At 41.0% G+C, this 19896-nt stretch overlaps 2 protein-coding genes across 2 annotated transcripts; both read right to left on the minus strand.

Annotated features, from left to right (window-relative positions):
• Nucleotides 1-1336: 1336 nt before the first annotated feature.
• Nucleotides 1337-8214, minus strand: slc35g1 (solute carrier family 35 member G1). The gene is made up of 5 exons (XM_020083316.2): nucleotides 7875-8214; nucleotides 6299-6479; nucleotides 4953-5087; nucleotides 4518-4714; nucleotides 1337-3910 (listed from the first exon to the last, which is right to left on the minus strand). The coding sequence occupies exons 1-5, from the start codon at nucleotides 8212-8214 to the stop codon at nucleotides 3498-3500; spliced, it is 1266 nt and encodes a 421-aa protein (XP_019938875.1). The 3' UTR covers nucleotides 1337-3497.
• lgi1b (leucine-rich, glioma inactivated 1b) lies at nucleotides 7776-19148 on the minus strand. Its single transcript, XM_069517182.1, has 10 exons — nucleotides 18433-19148; nucleotides 18199-18270; nucleotides 17575-17646; nucleotides 16651-16722; nucleotides 14039-14110; nucleotides 12781-12950; nucleotides 12407-12571; nucleotides 11999-12219; nucleotides 11399-11645; nucleotides 7776-10856 (listed from the first exon to the last, which is right to left on the minus strand). Exons 1-10 carry the CDS (start codon nucleotides 18636-18638, stop codon nucleotides 10507-10509), a joined length of 1647 nt encoding a protein of 548 aa, XP_069373283.1. The 5' UTR covers nucleotides 18639-19148; the 3' UTR covers nucleotides 7776-10506.
• Between the last annotated feature and the right edge of the window lie 748 nt (nucleotides 19149-19896).

Genomic DNA, 19896 nt, shown 5'->3' on the forward strand with positions numbered 1-19896 from the left:
TCATTTCAACTTGGAAAAGTGAGGGATTATTTTCCCATTCACTCTCGCTCCACTGATGGGAAGTCTTATGCCATCCAGCAGGAATGTGCAACTCTTCCATTCCTCCGGCTCTCCTCCACCCAGGAGCGAGCAAACCTTTGGGAATCCCCAGCCCGCTGATAAAAGAGAGGGAGCGTGGCCTCTCCCCAAGATTATAGTGCTTTTTTATTTCCTCTCACAAACACATACACTGTTATGCCTTGAGCTTTGTTACATCTCTGACACATCCTGCGTTGTCATATTTGTGATATTTGATATGATAGTAGGGAGTTCTTTTCTTATTATCTTATGGATATTAAAGCAACCATGAGAAGGAGACTGACTCTGAATTATGAAATGACTTTTTTTTTTATGAGCTTCTGTTACAGTGGTATGTTCAGCATGTGCACACACTGAGACTAGGTGAAATTGCTGATGAGGTGAAGTTCCTCTGTCCTTATTTTTGTGGATCCTGCCCTCTGCTGTGAGGTAAGGTTCATTACACACAAGGGGAACCGTGACACTTGTCCAGATTTATTAGTTACTAAGGACATCTGACGTGATCATAATTAAAATGATAATAACAGCACTGATGAAAGCAGAGGTATCAAAACATTGATGATACCTGTAATACATCAAGTACAAAATCAGTCATTTGGGTATTTTATTTGTATACAATGACACTTATACGCTTGTAAATGTGACGTAAATCTAATCAAGGCATCTTTAGCCCCGAGTTATTGTGCCCTGCAACAAAGAGCGGCTCTGTTCTCGTTCAGCCTTTTTTTCACACTTCACTTAGCTCATTGCTCAGATGAGGAATTACACCGCAACCCTGCCTGGACTGGGAGGAAGGTTTATAACACCATCTGTGTACAGTTAGTTACCAGTGTGTGTTTTGCAAGATATGGGTGATGCTGTTGCACAATGCAGCACGGCCCATTCTGCAGGAACACACAATGCCTCACAACTGTGTGTTCTTGACAAATGAAAGGAAAATAAACAAAGGCCTGGTGGAAATCTGTGTAGCGCTCACAGAGACAAATAATCTGCGCACACACACATGCAAACACAGACACACAATGACTATGTCAGGTATTATTCTGAGCCCTCCTGTCAACAGCTGCCTGACTCAGTGGTTTGTAAAAAGGTAGCCTGGTTTTTACCTTTGTCACCCATTGAGCCATTAGCAGAGTTAGGGTAAGGCTACATACACTTTGGGACAATGATGTAAAACTAGACAACACCGCTGCACAGTTTGGGTCTGTGACACATGTGTCCGTCATGTCAGAAAGAGGAAGATCACAGACAACAGGAGTTATAAATTCATATGGAATTTATTCTTGAATCATAATGAACTAAATATTGTCCATCACTATGCAGAAATATTTACAAAGAATATGCTGATGTAATACAATACAGAAATAGTAAAATAAATACTATTAAACCATGTTTTAAAAATCCTATACAGCTTTATTAAGTTTGTAAGGCTTACATGTCCTGAAACAAATGTTTACCAAACCATTTGATGGTGATTCAACACATTGTGCTTAAAGCTACCAGTATTCAAGTCGGCTAAACTAAAATTCTGAGCAGTAAAAGTCACGTGTGAAAGCAAATCAAACAAGGACATGAAATTAGCCTGCGAACATGTGTAGTGTCCAGAACGTCTCACTGTTCTACAAACAATGACTAATAAATGTCACAGTGCCGTTAAATAAACTCATTCACGCAAAAATATGGCACTCGAACCACAAGAGAGTTTACTATATCTCACACGTTGTCTTTAAAATCGAATTATATCAGAGGGGTTTTGATGCATTGACCTGAAATAAACCATTTTACTACTAAACTCTGCTCATTAAAATTAAGGGGTAGGAGCATAAGTCTATGAGCTGATACATTTTTATTAATAAAAAAAGAACAGGTAATATTAGAAACAAACTATTATTTAAGTGCTTATTTGACTACTTCTTGCATAATATTTGTGCACAGTTGGGATGAAGATGAACCACAGCAAGTTACATGGAAGTAAAGATTAAATCAACTCTCAGCTCATTGTGTTTTCTCCAACATTGAGAGGCTTTTACATGTCACACTGTGCCGTGCCCTGTCAGACCACTGTATATCTCTGTACTCCCCTTGAAATGTGTATGCCACTTCTTAAAGAAGTAGACATACTGTATTCTTATACTGAGGGATTTAGGCCACATCTTATGTGCCTTATTTTAAAAATGCTGTTTTGATAATGTCAATATTAATACAAGCATTAAAATCATTTATAAGCTGAAATGTTCTTATCAGCCATACCTCATATTCATAAGAGGAATAACACCTGAGAACTGTCCAGTGCAGGCGGCTGGTTACTGAGCAGCTCCACTCAAGGAAGCTGGAGGTTAAAGGTCCCTGCTTAAGGCACTTCAGAGATATTGTGTAGAAATGATTAACTGTGGACAGGATCTTAATAGATATTTTCGACCCAATTACTTCTTAATATATTGGAAAAGTAACAGAAGAAAAATCAAATATCAATATATATCATAATGGGATAACTTCTTCAATGACAACTTAATTTGGGGAGGATTTATCTGTATAAATTGAAATGTGGATAATTGTTTTATTTATAATTTACTCCCTGAGAGAATCCTACAGCACGACTGTGTATTCAAGTAAAAACTAAAATTGGGATTTTATTTAGAGTTTATCTTTTTTTTTTTTTTTTTACAGAAATATTTGAAATGTTTTTATCACAAATGCATTTTTAAACTAAAAGGTAATAGATATCTATATTTCACTTATTTATTCTGCTTATTTGGATTTCCATCCTTTTTTTGTGTGTGGATTATATAGTGTATATTCAATAGTGCCAAGACCATAGCACAATGAAATAATATAGCTGGTATACATGATTTCTATGTGGCACAGTGAGAATGGTCCCAGTGCAGTAAACATCTATCTTTGGCTTCTTTGTTCAGGTTAAAGCAAAAGGAAAATGGGGCCGAGGAAATTCTTAATCAAACTTTTTTCATGACGGTGAAATTCAACTTTCACCTCATTTATGCTGCACACGTTTTATAACAGGAAGGAAAATAGGAATATTGTCATGAAAATAAGCTACACGGGCTCCAGGGAGCAGGACACAGCTCGGGTCTGTAAGGTGATTATACAGCTTTTTTCCTGTCAGATGTGCTTGTTTACACAAAAATAAATGTATAACAATAAATTACACAAGTTGACCCTCAGGAATCAACATGTATAGATGTACAGAATTAAAAATTGAATTTAAAGCTCTCACAAGCTCATAACCGTCTCATCTGTATTCCTGCTTTTAACTCCTTCAAACAGCTTAAGCCTCGTCCTCCTCAGATTTGCATGTGAATAACAAGTAAAACACTGAATAAATCAAGAACATACTCTAAGAGAATGAAAAACAAAAGAATAAATAGTAAAACTGAAGGATTCCATGTCGCTCCTCTAGCTCAGCTCTTGCGAGAGTTGCTGTACCACTTCTTGACTGCTATTCCACTAGTGCTCGCCACCACGCACAGCGCCCCTCCGAGGCTCCACAAGGTCGGTGCACGGTTAAAGAAAATGAACTGGAAGATGAACGCCAGCACCACGTCCACAGTCCTCATCAGGGCCACGGGTCCGGCCTTCTCGATCTGCAGGGCCTTTGTCAGGAAGACCTGACCAGCTATGCCCAGGACAGCAATCAGCATCAGTATCCAGCGATCGCGCCCACAGTACGGGATTTTCCATTCCCCAAGGACGGATACAGTGATGAGGCACTCGAGGAAACCGATGACTGCATAGTACCAAACAGAGAGGTAGTAATGGACGCTCTTCCCCATTTTGCGGAGGACAACAAATGTAAAAGCAGCCGCGACCGCTCCTAGAGACACATTAAAAAGATATTAGAGACTGAAAACACCAACATAGAAAATGTACATATATAGCTCCATGAAATCCTCCTGGACTACACCTGTATTTGCAGGAATAATTTCCTCCTCATATGTTTTCCCTGACTAAGATTTCGCTGACTAACCACCAGAGACTTCTACTGAAATTGGAACTTAGCAATAAAACAAAGCTCATAATTTACTTAAGGAGAAACTCTCGCTGGCTTTGCTCGATGATCCATCCACAAAAAGTAGCAGTGATTTTCTGGTGGTCACTACACTATCGATTCCTGCAAGTTGAAAAATTCAAGCCCCTACTGCAAGTAGGTCTCTTAGCAGAATGGCGACTATCACTTTTTGAGATAGTGTAAGATGTAACCCGCCCCTGACCATGACTAACTTGAAAGACGATCTCCTAGGTAACCTGGATGTGCCATGGGACACAGCAGCGGGGTAGTGGATTCCCTTGGTTGCCATGGTAACCCAGACCTGGTACTGACCAGGTACAAAGTTTCTGACCATCACCTCCCGAATCATTTTGTCTACTAATATGGCTGGTGCTTTATAAAGGCTTCGTCAAACTGAGTTATTGTGTATTACCTGCAAACGCAGCAATAGTCCCCTTGATGTGGTTAGCGTAGTTGCCTTCAATGCCACGCAGATGCTGGCCAAAGAGGAAAGGTGGTCGGGCGATAATGATGACACCAGTCAGGGTAAAAACAGTGAAGACACAATCCAAGATTGTACATTTCTCCTTCAGAAAGATCCAAGCCAGGAGTGAGGTAAAGACTGGATTACTGACGGGTCAATGGACAGAGAAAAAACATGGGTTTGAGATGAGAGCATGTCTGGGTGCCATTCATAAAATAAAACCGAGAGAAATGTTGATTATTGTCCAAACAGAAGGAAAAAGTCGGGTAGAGACACGGTGAAACAATAAGAATGGCAGGGAATTTAACAAAAAGTGTACAATTCAGGAAGGACAGAATATATTTGCAGTGTGAATGTAATCCACAAGTTCCTTCCAGCTCTCACCTGAACATGATGACGGTGGCGTCTGCCAGTGGCATCTGCTGAACGGCATAGAAGAGCAGGATCATGGCATTGGAGCCGATGAAACCCCGAAGCACCAGAAATATACGTTTATCTCTGGGACCAAGGAAACCTGTCCTGGAGGAGCAGAGACATGAGGATGGATGGATGGATGGATGGATGGATGGATGAAATGACTGATACAGGGAGTGATAAACTGAATTTTTAGGGAAAATGTGATGGATGGAGTAAAAGTGAGCTGTAACGGGAGCTGAGTGATGACAAACGGTTGGATGGTTGGATAGATAAATGGACACATTTAGGTTTAGGTTGTGAGAAAATGACAGTGATGGATGGATTCATGGATGCAGCTGCAAAATCGTGGAGGAGTAGTACTTTTGTTGGTGACGATAAAATAAAGAGGGATGTAGAGGACGAATGGATGGAAGGATGAATAGGTAGCTGAATGAATATAAGTATTGGTGGTAGTCTTTGGGAATTCAGTTTAAATTCAAATCTTAGGGTCACAAGGTCATTTTAATATTTTATTTTCTGATAATCTGTAAAGTTCATTGTAGTTTTAACAGTGTTCCTGTGTGCAGATGGCATGAGATGGGTGCTACTGTTAAGTACTTTATTTAGAGACTAGAATTACTGTCCTGTGGTTGTATGCCTCCACCAACCAGTAAAGTTTCCCTCCCTCCCTTATTCTAACAGGTTGCATTCACGTTAATATAAGGTCACTGAAATTCCATGAGTTCAAATCTCACACAAAGTGACAACTGGTCAAAATCTGAACTCCCTAGAGGCAGACTGTGAACTTGACCACCCAAATCAAATCAGTTAATCCGTGCACCAGATTTGAAAGGATTCTCTCAAGGCAATTTAAAGCAAAATGTCCACATTAAAACCTTAAAAGTTCATTTGAGTTTGTTAAAAACCTGTAACTTCAAGTGGGAGGACATTTTTAAAAACCTTCCCATCTCCTACTTCCTGACAAACATATTAGAGTAGAGTATTTTGACAACTTCAACTGGTCTCAGCAGTGCTGGTTTAAGTTGGCAGATAAGCCAAGATACTTACCTGCAGTGTGAAGGTAAAGCATGCAGACAACAGCAGAAATCCCCAGATATAAATTACAGGCAGCGACATGTGTTTCCTTGCTGAGTTAAAGCACTTTATCTTATCACACAGTATAAATTGCTGGTTTATGTAAAGACTGTTTTGGGAGTGTTACTGTAGCACTAATTATGTCATTTGTGTATTCTACGTGTAAATCTTGAACATGGAGTTAATGTTTAACCGTCTGACTGTAAATCAGAGTGTTTCTGTGTCTAAATCATGCTTACTTGTGGTAGATGAGTAAAGGCATAACAAAGAGCATCTGGAAGAAGCAGCGTATGGCACTGATTTCTATGGCGTGGATTCCCTGGATGGATTTCACCAGGAGAGCGATGATAGAGAAGAAGACTGTGGACAGGAAAGCATAGAACAAACCCAGACCTGGACATCCCTTTGGTTTCTCTGCACCTGCATAAAAGAGAGAGAAAGTGTCGGTGAGGTTGGAGGACAAGATAAGTGAGAGGGGAGGACAGAGACAAAGGGGCCCTAAAAAGGGTTCTCACTGTTCCACACTTCACCTAAAAAAACATTGCTTGTTTCGATATTAGCGTGTTGGTACAGTAACTGCAGGATGTTATTTAACTCCATGGGGTCCGGGTGAAAGTTCGCTTCAAAAAACCACAAACATAAAGATCCGCAAAAGACAGTGGTGCAGTGTTTGCTTACCCTGCCTGTGGAAGTATAAACTGATACCCTCACACTTATTAAATTTCAACCTGAGGTGGCTCTGACGTCTTTCTTTGTACTTGTAGCACAATGTGTGGTCTGCTCCACACACAGCATTTGTCTTTTTCACCCTGTACCAAACCAAAGATTGACTTAAACCTTAAGTCGTCATACTAGAGGTTTTAGTTTTATTAGTTTTATCATAATGACTGGTACACACAGGGACATTAGAACAGTGCTGAATTACATAATTAGTATTAAAGTATTAGTTTTTAATAGTTTGTGTGTAAATATTTTGATTAAAATTGAGAACAAAGTTTTATAAGTGTAAAGTGGAGGCGGCCTACACTTATCATGGCCCTGGTAGTGGAAAAGTGCACAGTCATCCCCTTGAAGGATGATGCAAATGTTAGGCCGGTTTATGAAAGAGGTCGGCTTCACACTTTGCAACCGAGTTGTTCGCATGTTAAAAAACTGTGAGTAGGAACAGCTTGTGTCATATTGTTTAAAATATGTTTAAATATTTGTTCCTAGTATTCTATAGGCTTTGAGGCAAACGTTACGAATGATATGTGACATTAACGTTAATACATCACGTTACAAACACCATCAATCATTTTTTGAATTTTTGAAATAACCAAATATATATATATACATTCAAAGTAATTTCTTTGCATCATTTGGTCGCTGTCAAAATTAAATAAGTGATGTTACAACCACCACCAATCTCAACATTGTACAATAAATTTGAAATATCAAAATGTTGTAAAGTATATTTACATTAAAAGTAATTTCTTTACATCATTTGGTTGCACTTATTTTGTAGTTTTGTGACGTGAAGTCAGATGAAATGACGTCATATGTGCCAGCACTGGGTCAAGAAAGAAAAAAAAAGTTAAAAAAAAAAAAGTTAATAAATTAAAATAAGTTAATACGAGCTTCTAATTGGCTGATGACGAACACGTGACACCGGCGCTGTTACATTAATACGTGCCGTAACGCGGATGTATAACGTGACGCAGGAAGTTTATCACGTTATTTCTCTAAGTTCATTAATGGAGGACCGTGGTGGTGCGGGCCGGGGACACCGATCCCTGCGGGGTTCGGGCGGTTTGTAGCCGGGGGGACTTCTCTAACCTTCCTGGGCACTTCCTCCTCGGGATGCGGGATCTCTCCGGAGACAAAACGCCGGCGGACACAGCGTTTTCCTCTTGCCGCCTTCCAGTGACTCGTCGGCCCGTGTCGCTTCCACCTCCTCTTCCTCAGCATCCTCCTCCTCCTCCTCTTCTTCTTCTTCGTACCCGCTCGACAGGCGACAGTTGCCCCGCAGGTGAACTCGCTCCGCCGCCCGCTCATCGTCGTCGCGCTCGCCGCCGTCGGTGTCCTGGCCGCGGTCAACTTTGTGGAACTCTACGGTGATGGTGTCGTCCTCCGCGGGTGTAGCCCGCTGCTGCGGCCGGTGGTTACAGTCGCCCATGGTAAGATGTGGCGGCGGGGCGGCAGCATGCCTCGGACTGCTGTCCTCCTTGTGCGGTGCCCGGAGTGACGGAGAAGGAGACGGGGTTAATGACTAACCTTGGTGGCAGGACACCAGCTCCGTGCGGTGGTCAGTTCCTCCACAGGGGGGCAGAGCTGATCCCGGTCCTCCTCCGCTGATCAGCTGCAGCAGGAGCCTATGACAGAGGAGGCAGAGGAGGTCTGAGCCAACCACATCCACACACTCCTCACACATGAAGCTGCCTGGGTTATTTATATTTCACACAACCATGAACTCCAAATCTATCGTGTTATGATCGAGTATATGATTAAAATATAAATCAAAATATTTATTATGTATACTTAACAAACTATGAGCCAAGATTATGATGTTTCCCCGATTACACAATATATAAGATTCTGCCCACAAAAAAATACATATCTATGTGTACATTTGTGTGTATATATGTGTGTGTCTACGAGTATATATGATATATTCATACTTACACATATGTGTATTTATATATTGTTAGTTATTTTGGGAAATTACATAATCATAGCTCATAGTTTGTCACGTGTACTGAAATACACAGTTTTTTTATTTTAGGTCATGGTTTATACATATATATATAAACAACAAATCACACAGCTTTACGTTTTACAATCATGTTATGTATGTTAAGGTTATAAAGCTCAGTAAAAAGATCTGGATCCAAACTGGATCTGAAAATCTAAATCAAGAACTTATCGTATAGACTCACTGATTTTAGCAAATGGAAAAATTAGACCCAAAAAAGTGTTTTCTGGCAAATTACAATACAATAAAATACCCACACCCCTATTAAAGCATTTTAGTATTTATTACGTCTGTACATAAAATACAGTGAGCACGATGACAAGTGAATATCTATCATCCTCTAACCTTTACTAACTACATTAGACTGATACAAGTGGGACTACGCTGTTTTACAGAAGCTGCATGAAACAGTGTTAGGGAGGGGATCCTTGTTTTTAAAAATACATATATATCTACACTAAATTCTATGTCTATGAAAAATAAAAGACTGAGTGTGGTCCCATCTACATACAAAAGCAACATCATACAAAGTACTTTACACGGTATAGCAAAAAGGTAAACATTATATTTGGCAAGTGTTACGTTGTTATGGATAATCTCTTTCTTTTTTCGTGTGAGAATAAGAGGAGCGTGTGAAAGCACAGGTAGCAGGTGCTGCACAGTGGTCGGCTTTTAGTTGCGGAGTAAAGATAACAATGGTTTTGTCAGTGAGGGAGAAAAGGGGCAAGAGTGCAGCGAAAGCGAGAGGGCTGGTTGACACAGTGAGATGCTTCTAGCGAGTCATTCATCAGGAATATACACTGTGAGTGTCTGTATCGTGCGTACAGTCTTGCTTATCTGGGAGTAGACACAACAGAGACAGATGTTTTCCCCAGGCCACTTCTGTCAGGGTAAAATAATTAAAAACTCAGATTAACTATAGCTGCTAAATTTGAACAAGAAGAATAAACAGGAGTTGACCAATTTTTGCCTGTGAAACAAGTTTTCCCAAACTACCCATAATGTTACTAACTGTGTGTACAAATTGTCTACAAGATATTGAAAAGTCTATACTTTGTCACGTGTGAATCTCAAAAACTCTCATGTGACGGTGATGTCTTGTGAGATTTATTTTCCGTGTTCTGTTTTACTGTGAAGTCACTGAAATGACCTAAATTAAAGAAGATTTGTCTTGTGACGTAATCTTTTTTTTTTTCTTGGATACAACTGCATTCGCCCCTTTTCTCACTACACTTTACCCAGTTTAGTTATTGTCACATGATCGTCAGCACTAACACATTCCTACATCTTTCCTATCAAATTCCTACAAGAGAAATAAACACAATACATAGAATTGAATAGCAAAAAACATAGACTGTACATCAAGGTACAGGCCTACAAGTTGAAAGATAGTTTGTTTGCACTGTTAGTTTGTGAGTTTTGAGTAACTGAGTTCTTCAAAAGGAGGATATAAGGCATAAAGAGGAGTTGATCAAAATGAGCTAGTTGCAGCAGGTTGCCAAACGTTTACTGCTGAGAATATATATTCATTAAAATGGTGTCAGACCTTTTGAACAGTGACGTCCTACTTGACATATTTCTTTGATAGTTTGAGCTTTTGCGTAAAATTTACATTTGTCTGAACCTAGGTCGTGGAGTCAAATCGGAGTTGAACTAAATCGCAGAAGAAGCATTTGAATGATAGTGTACATGGTTCATCCTGAATTGTTGACTGGTTTAATTACTCAAATCAATCATGAGGTGTTCGTATATTTGAGTTTTCCCCTTGAAGCTGGACGCGAGAAGGAAAACACGGTCGTCGATGGAGACTATGGAAAACGCTCGAGGCGCCTGGATGTTCAGCTCCTGAGACGGGATGAACTGTCCCCTCTTGCCCTCCCACTGGTAGACCTGCGTCAGCGAATAGTCACTGCCCAAGATGGCGTACTGCCACTTGCCGATGGAGACAGGCTGGAACACCATGGAGCCACGGGAGGGAAATGTCTGGACCTCCTTGAACATGGCACCGTCCCAGCGCATCACCTTGGAGTCCCCGATGAATCTCGTTAAGCATACGAACAGATCACCTTGGAAAAGGGCAAACATTCAAGGGACTGTTTTAATTTAAACATTAATCTTCTAAACTGGGCTCTGAAATGAATCTGTTGTGTTAATCCATAATAATTCTTAGCTTGTAATCAGCAGCTACTTTGCAAACTGTTCTTAATACATGAGCTGTAGCTTTTCCCGTCACAGTAAGACATACAGAGAATATTATACAGTTGTGATTTATGAGCGGGGGGTTATAGTAGTGGAGTACCTTTGAGATGAATGCCTGTGTGACTCGCCAAGCAATAAAGTACTAAAATGTAATAAATTGCGGCTGAGTATGTGGGTCGTGGACGCTTTTATTAAATTAACCAAGTGAAAAAAAAAAGTTCTTCTGGGTCAAAGTCCACTGTTAATCATATAACATGGCCCGGATTATCTGAGTCTTAGCTTTTAAAACGGACTAATGACGTCTAGAGTCCACACACACACATACCAGCTGATGCCTTTTTAGTCAGTGCAAACATATAACGTGTGTGTGTGTGTGTACATATGCTGTTTTTGAAGCTACAGCCTTCACCTTTGACCCGAAAGTGTTTGACTGAGAAGACGTCCTCCATGTCTGGTATGTCTGTCCTGCGTTCAAACTGCTTCTGGCTCCTGTTCCACTGGTACACCACAGGCCTCTGGGAGCTGCTGGACAGGATCAGGTGGGGCTTGTTGGAGATCTCCAAATATTCCACATCTGTGTCGCGGTACCACGGATGGAGAGACTGGTGGGAGTAGAAGCCATTGCCGTTCCACTTGTACACAGTTGTGGAGCCGGCCTAAGGAAAGAAAAAGTGTAAATATCAGTTGAACTTTTATTCAAAAGCTTCCGCAGTGGCACGAGTTCACAACCAAACATAACGGAGAAACATTTGAACAAACATCGGTTTGAACTACCTTAACTGACAGAAACCATCTTTAAGAAAAAGTTATTTGACATGTAGTTTGGCCAATGTTCCATCTACTGAAATAATGATGGCAGGATTTATGACCTACACTCCAGCCAGCCACCAGGGGGGCGATCGAGACACTGTCGGGGAGCTTTCGTGTCGTCCATCTTTATTTACAGTCTATGAGGTGAACAAAATTAAAAGAACAATACAATAAATCAGAATTAGGTACAACATCCAACCTTAGAGCTGTCGGCGATGACAAAGAAAGACTCCCCGTCGATCATGAACGTCTCGATGTCGTTGGGTTTGCGGATCTTCAGGATGTCGATGTCCTGGATCTTGATGAACTTGTTGGCGGAGTTGTCCCGTTTGTAAATGTGTGAGCCCCCAAACAGCTGAGCCACGATGACAAAGAGGTGGCTGTCGATCACCATGGGCTTGCAGACCACAGTGGATGTGCCTAAACGTGAAGAGAGGTCGATGACACAGAAAAAGCGCTAAGAATGCAAAACAGATCATCTTGAATTGATGTCCCTAAAAAGATCCTTGCTCTGAGTCCCGGCAATTATTATTAGCAATTGTATTATAATTTAAGACGGACATTTTTTAAAGGGTTAAGATCTGCTATGACTCTTTTATTTACTCACTTTGAATAGTGTCATAGGGTCTGAAGGTCATCTCAACGTGATCCCATTCCAGGAAGCTGCATGTCCCAGCGAACGGTTGTGGAAAAACAACATACTGATCTTTACCAAAGGTGAAGGCCTCCACTGAGATCGACTCAAACTTCAGCGACTGATAGGAGGCAAACTCTGAAAGGCAGTGAGCACAATGACACAACGATAAGTTCTCCCACAGAAACGCCTCATCATCTGAGCTTTATTGTCAGCACTGATAAAATGGCGATAAGGAACAGGGAGGAGGCGTGAGAGGAAAAGGTGATGCAGTCAGCTGGGGACAGGGAGCTATTATTGAGGCTTTTCCTGTGGGAAGAAGCGGGGCAGACACAGGAAGATGATACCTGTGGTGATGCAGTCAAAGGAGTGTGGCAGCAGGTCGTTGATCTTCTTCCCCTGGTGAATGGGCGGACCGCTGCAGTAGATCTGATCCAGGGTGGCGTTGGTGTGGTGCATCCACTCCACCAGCCACTTGAGCTTGCAGTCGCATATCAGGTTGTTGCCCCGCAGATCACTTACATGCAAGGATGAATCGCAAGCAACATCAGTTCACGGAAAAATTTATGTTTTGGAGGCTTTTATGTTCAGTTTCTGCTCCTGGTCTGTTGTGTCTCTTCCATATTTGCCTGAACTTTGACTTCAAGCCAACGACATCACAACAAGTGTCCTATCTACTCAGTGGTCTCTACTCGTAGCCCGCTTTTGGTTTAAATTACTGTTGACCTTGAATGTGTGTCTCTAATCCACACACATGCACGCACACACACACACACACACACACACACACACCCTGCAGCCTGCATTATTCTCACTGATTGTGTTGGTGTGACCACAGCCAGGATCTTTTCTCTCTAAATGGCTTGTTTACCTTTTACCCTGATACTCTGGCCTCACAACCCAAACCCTCACCTCTCCTCTAGATCTCTTATCTCCTTTTTTTCCTCTTTTGTTTCTCCATAGGAGCAGCGAATAACATCTCCTACAGTCGTTTGTTTTCTCACTCCTGTTCAAGTGTTGATTACTGTCCTTTTCTTTCTTTTAAGCACCATAACAAGCGGAAGGAAGGATCAACATCACCGAATAAATCTCTTTAGACACCAAAGTGTATCACAGTACATGTATGTTCCTTGTTCCATTGTGCTAATTGCTTGATTGGGAATAAATACCACATCTCACAAATCAAGCTCATAAGACAACTACCTAAGTAACATGCAAAAAGATTATTACTTGTTGGTGTAGAAGAAAATATGCATCCTGATCAGGTTCTGTCAAGCTCTGTGCAGATACATGTGTGAAACTCTTTCTTGTGTACATATTAATGCAATTTACCAAATTAGTAACTAACAGATTGGATCAAGTCATAATATTATTAGAATAAAGTCATAATTCTAGGCTACATATCATTTTAGAGGGGATATCAGATGGTCGGCCTGTTGAGATATGCAGTTATAGGTTTCACAAATAATGAAATACTTACAACTCTAAATCTTTTTTTCAACATGGCCCTATTGCCATTTTGTATAATGATACATACAGTATATATAAATATCTAAGGATATATTACTAGAAATACGCTGGGTCTGGATTTCAGACTGCACTCACACTTTGGTCAAAGCGTCCATGCCCTTGAAGACATCCTTGGGCAGCGTCTCAAGGTTGTTGTAAGCCAGACTCCTAATCGAAGAAAGGGAACAAAAAAATACACACAGTGATTGAATTAGGAGCAACTGTCTCGCTGCAGACAGCAGATGCTGAGTCATTACACTGTATTATATGATTTGCATTGGTTCTGAGTAAATTATTGTACAAACAAGAAAAATGACGTGACTGAACGCATGAAGTCAAAACCTGAATCCACGACAATACAGCTGAGACATGGCACAGTCATGTAACAGGTGAAATAGAAGGGGAATATAAGAATTAGTGATTATTTTATTTAAATTAGTGCAGGGAGGGATTAGAATTCGTTGTAGAAGGGTCACATACAAATCTTGGATTTTCCCTTTTATGTGAGTAGTGGGTAATATTTAATTCCCTTAATACTGCTGGTTATATTTCACACTGAAAACCCATATTTAAACAGCGCTTCTCTTCTCTGAGCCTGCCTCGTGGCTATTTCTGCCAGTCGCAGGTATAAGACCAACCAACAAACACAGGCCCCTCAGGCACATTTCACATGCGAGCGGAGGAGTGAACTCCAAACCAGAAAGAGATGCAATGAAATGTCGGCGTAATTCATGGACGTTGCATTATTTATTCGTGAGTTGGTTTCACGGGGGAGAGAGAGGCCATTTTAGTTTGTGAGTTTGTGATGGAGGCGCTCTGCAAACAGATGGAGGATGGAGTGGACAGGATTTGAGCAGGACCCCTGTCTGTGCCTTTTAATAATGTATTTAGCGTGTGATGCATTCAAGATGCCCTCTAATGTATTTATTCATCTTTTTTTGGTATAAAAGTTTGTTTACTTTCCTGATAACAAGGGAAGGTATCTGCAGGGCACTTTTTCTTTTCATATGGTTGCAAAGGGATGTGTGAAGGGTTTGCTAAGGATTTCTTTCCCCTTCAAAGCATCACACCTTGTATTCTGTTCTCCTCAGATACATATGAGATCCACCTGAGCCACTGATACTTTAACTCACACTGTTTCTGGCTTTACTAATGATAGTTTGATGTATAACCAGAGTTCTCTCACCTAAACCACCCAGATAAACTGTTAAACCTCTTGTATTTACGGTGCTGTTCAACATGCCCTACACCTGAAAATAGGATGGGGGGAGTTGAAAGTCGTCCAACCATCCATCCACACATTGTTTCATGCACGATGAGGAACACAAGTATGCCTTTTTGCAGTACTCCTCTCCATATGTACTCAAAATGTGCTTGGTAGGAACCTGTCTTAGAATCAGGGGCAGATAATGAGTCCCTTGGTTTAACGTTACATTACTGTTATATTTAGTCTTGACCTTCGAGGTCGAGCACATTCTCGACTATCTTTAGTTGTGGCTGGCTTTGCAGTTCAGGAAAGTGAATGTTTACAAAAAATACTGTAGATAAACAGTTTGGCTTCTTTGGATTGGATTTCGTTGTCATGCTCCAGCTCACAGGATGAATTCTGTTAGGATTATGGACTTTTGAAGGTTGGTTCTATCATCTCGACCATGGAGGTTATATTTTAACCCCTGTCGGTTTGTTTGATTGTTGTTTGGATTACATGAAAAACTAAAACAGATTTCCACACATCTTGATGGAAGGATGGGACGTGGGCCAGAAAAGAACTCAGATGCAGACAAAAGTGCAAATCCAAGAATTTTCCTTCACTTTCTTTAACATTTTGGGAGACATTTACATTTTCACCAATTTCCAAGAGAATAATTCATGGATCTAGGGTATGCACTCCTCTAATTACCATTCTAGATAATATATACTCTTCTTGCATGTGTGTTTCTGCTGTGTCCACGTATTTAGAGCTGCTCCTGTGGGTGCATGTTCCTGGGTAGGCGTTGTTTCAATGTTTTCTCTGCATCTCACACTGCTTCACACTTGCAAACTCTTCTCATCCAGAACCAGCAGTATTTAAAGACCAGGTCAGCTACAGATTTGATGCCAGAATGTTGTTCAACCTTATGGTTCACCTGCCACCTTTCCCCTCAGCCAGCCCAACCTATCAGCCCCTGTCCCTGAGCTGCATGCCGGCTCTGCGTGCCTCACCTGGAGCTTATCGAGCATCAGATCTTTTGGACTCTGAACATTGAGTAGAATGGTTGCCAGCACTTATTGTCGGTATAAGCAACATTTTTGTCGGCACGTCACAGTTTTTCTAATAAAAGCCAATTCACTGGGCCTCTCTGTCTCATTGATTTAATTATTTAGACAAAAATATAGTTATTATAAGAGTCAAAGCCACAGAATCATCCTTATTTTTCCTGCCATTAATATGTGGACAACAACTCTGCTGGAACACTAAGTCAATGTAACATCCAGAGACACCATGACCTGTCTCTCAGCAACCTGATCCAGCTGAAACCTTCAGCCAGTAACCTTGGATGTAACCACTGGCAGCAGTGATTCTGATTACTTTGCACTTCAGACAGTAACAAAGTGACAGAATAGGGAACCGTTCATGTTGGAATACCTTAAATACTAGGATCATGGTAGCTTTTACCACAATTCTTCCTTTTTAGAAATCATTTAAATGGAATCAACAAAATACTTACAGATGTATCAGCGCTTTGAGGCCCCGGAAAGCAAATGGAGATATCGATGCAATTTTGTTATTTTCAATAAATCTGTAAATGAGAAGTATTTAATTAGTATTTAGGTTGATATAGATAGACTGTGACACTATGTAAGTAACCTCACATGTGAAACATGTGTTTCTGCTTGTGCTGAAAACCTGAGCTCTGTCCAAATTGTACATTATGCTTTGTACTAACTTTGTTCATACTGGAATAAGGCACAGACACATTTGTTTTAGATTATTCTAGCTAATTAGACTAGGGCTCTGGTTGATGTCGGAAAGAATTACATAAGGTCAGTAAACATCATGAACTCATAAAAGTCATAGAGAATGTAAATGATTCCACCCTCATCAGACAACAGTCAAAACCTTAAACATGCCAGCATGCAATCCAATATTGTACCACAATGCAACACTCTGTTCCAAAGTGATCACCACCTCCACCAAGGAAGTTTACGCCCCATCCATTGGTTTGTCTGGTTGTCAGAAGGATTACTCAAAGAAATACTTGACAGATTTTGATCAAATTTAATGGAACGATGGGACATGGGCCAAGAAAGAACTGGATCCAGACAAAGAGACTGATCCATGATGTTTTTTCACATTGTGAGGGCGTTAGTTGACATTTTCACTGATGAGGCATGATTTCATATTTCAAAAACTATGATTTGATCTATGATTGTGTGCAATTTGGTGTGGTTTGACATTTGGGCCTTGGCGGAGGTATGTGATCTACTGAGTGTTCTGGTTGGCTTTGACCTCATATCAGTTTGTTTTACAGCAGCACAATAATGAGATGCAGTTTGTGGGTTTTATGATGCTCTACCACACGTCCTCCTTATAACCTTTATTACTTAAAAGCATGGCAGTTGCCAGCTTTAAGGTACAAGTAAATACTTACAGATATTCCAAATGTGGTAAACCCAGGAATGCGTCTTCATCAATGAGGTCGAGTGCGTTTGCTGTGAACAGCCTGTAAAAACAAAGAAGTTAAACCAGACTTTGCTGTTGATTTGTGGATTTGCAAATTCAAATAACTCAACAAACTTCAGTTGTATAACAAAACGCTTAATGTCATTCTGTAAAAGAATCATTATAACTTTACAGTTTTTGAAAGCCATATATAGTTCTCCTTCCAAGACCGTGTACATAATTTATCCCTGCCTACACACACACACACACACACACACACACACACACACACACACACACACACACACACACACACACACACACACACACACACACACACACACACACACACACAGCTCCTCTCTGCCCAGCCCCTGCTGTTAGAGTTGTTGTAGCCATGTGGTGTATTGCATAATCCTGACACCATTAGAGAGAATCTCCCTTTGAACCAGCCTCTATACAAGTCCTCTGGGGGGGACCCTTATTGTTTATACAAATAAAGAACTGATAGACAGACAGACAGACAGACAGATAGATAGAGAGATAGATAGAGAGATAGATAGATAGAGAGACAGACAGATAGAGAGATGGACAGAAAGATAGATGCACTCACAGCAGTTGCAGGGCTGGCGTGTGAACAAAGCTTCCTCCAGCGATTTCATTGAATCCAGACTTGACAAAAGATCTTAACAAATGGAGAAACATACATTAAAGGTGAATTCATCATATGAATAATTGTAGAAATAACACTTACAATGCATATACTGAAAGGCATTTACTATAATGTACCATAGGCTTTCCAGACAACTAATCATGGCACAATGTGTATAGCTGCAGGAGCACTTACAGTGACACGACGTCGGAGGGGAAAGTGTGAGGCACGGAGCGGACATTCTCACATAGGGCATTATCTTTAGTGCAGATGCATCCGGCGGGACATCTGGGCTGCCTCACTCTCCGTCCGTCCACCAGCACCAGGCTGACCGCGGCCACCCACACCAGGAGCGTCCATCCTCTCCATCCTCTCCGTGCGCTGCTGCCCGGGTGTCCCATTCCTTCTGTCCCAGCCGAGTCTTTTCACTCCCGCCTGCACATGCAACTTCTACACACAGACACAACCCTCGAGGAGCAATCGCAGGATTTAAATAGGAATCTTTTTTAAATGTTTGTTTTGCTGATGAGAAGCTGGTGCTCCGGTGGTGATGGTGCGCGCTCTGACGCAGCCGGGCTTGTGCCTATGCTCCTGGCGTCTCAATAGGAAGGCGCCGGTCCAGCGGATTCGTTCTGCAAAGCGCAGGATTACAAATTCAGGACCTGAGAGCAGAGAACACAGCTGAAGATTTTTTTTGTTGTTGTCATGAAAAGGAATAAACTCAACGTCCCATGTGAAATAATAACAACAATAAAAAATAAAAAAACACGCTTCTAAAAATAGGTCTAATTGTTGTTTAAGTTGCTTGCAGACTCAAAGCTGCAGCCACTAAAAGAAGGGGGAGAAAGAAAAAGACATAAAAGCGTAAATTCCCGTGAGGGAGAAAGAGAGGGGAAGAAAGAGGGACACAGAGAGAAGGGGGGCAGGGGGTGGGGGAGGCCCCTAGGTGCGCTTTTTTTATTATCAGCACTGCCAGCTATTATTTATGCGCGCTTCAGAGCCGTGCGTGGCTAATGGCGAGCTCCTATTCATGAGCTCTGTGAAAATGCACCTGCCTCACTCATTCAAATGCTGCCTCCTTTCTCTCCTCCCTGCACAGATAATGACATTCACAGACAGAAGAGGATGAGCTTATAGCACATGGTTTCAAATACAACAGAAATATATCAATTCAGTGGTTTGTCAGAATATATTTTATTTTATTTTATTACTCAGATAATGAATGTGGGATAAATTCATGGAAATGCTGTGTATCATGGAGTGGGGCTTTATCTCTATTATTACTATTATTGTTATGATTATTATTATTATTATTAAGGTTGTTGTCTTGTTTTACAGCACATTGTGTTGAAAAAGCTTCTATAGAAAAGTATTAATAACCATAACAATAAATGTCACCTTATAATTAATTTAAAGCCTGTAAACACTGATGTGTCCTGCAGAGAAAATACAACAAATGTGGGTGACAAAGACAAACACGTGCCGGTAAAACACTGAACACATCTGACGTATTCACGAATGATGTGTTATAGCCTAAACCTCCTGTTTGCAACCCCCCCACCCCTATTAACAACCTTTAAGCTGTTACGCACAATAAGAGTATGTAGCTTGTGTGGGCCAAATGTTGTTCCTCTGTCAATCCTGAGCAGCTTAAGAGGC

The sequence above is a fragment of the Paralichthys olivaceus genome, chromosome 21 (genome assembly GCF_024713975.1).
Source record: "Paralichthys olivaceus isolate ysfri-2021 chromosome 21, ASM2471397v2, whole genome shotgun sequence".
In the NCBI taxonomy this organism is placed as follows: Eukaryota; Metazoa; Chordata; class Actinopteri; order Pleuronectiformes; family Paralichthyidae; genus Paralichthys; species Paralichthys olivaceus.

Bases quoted from the DNA above. Each gene is read 5' to 3' on its own strand.
- slc35g1 (XM_020083316.2), bottom strand. From the start codon at position 8,214: ATGGGCGACTGTAACCACCGGCCGCAGCAGCGGGCTACACCCGCGGAG. The intron at 6,480-7,874 runs GTTAGAGAAGTC...TCTTTTATGCAG, and splicing joins AGGAGGAAGTGCCCAGGAAG to GTGCAGAGAAACCAAAGGGA. The intron at 4,715-4,952 runs GTGAGAGCTGGA...TTGACCCGTCAG, and splicing joins GCCACCGTCATCATGTTCAG to TAATCCAGTCTTTACCTCAC.
- lgi1b (XM_069517182.1), bottom strand. From the start codon at position 18,638: ATGGGACACCCGGGCAGCAGCGCACGGAGAGGATGGAGAGGATGGACG. The intron at 12,951-14,038 runs GTGAGTGCAGTC...CTTGCATGTAAG, and splicing joins ATGGACGCTTTGACCAAAGT to TGATCTGCGGGGCAACAACC. The intron at 12,572-12,780 runs GTATCATCTTCC...ACTGCCTTTCAG, and splicing joins CTTTGACTGCATCACCACAG to AGTTTGCCTCCTATCAGTCG.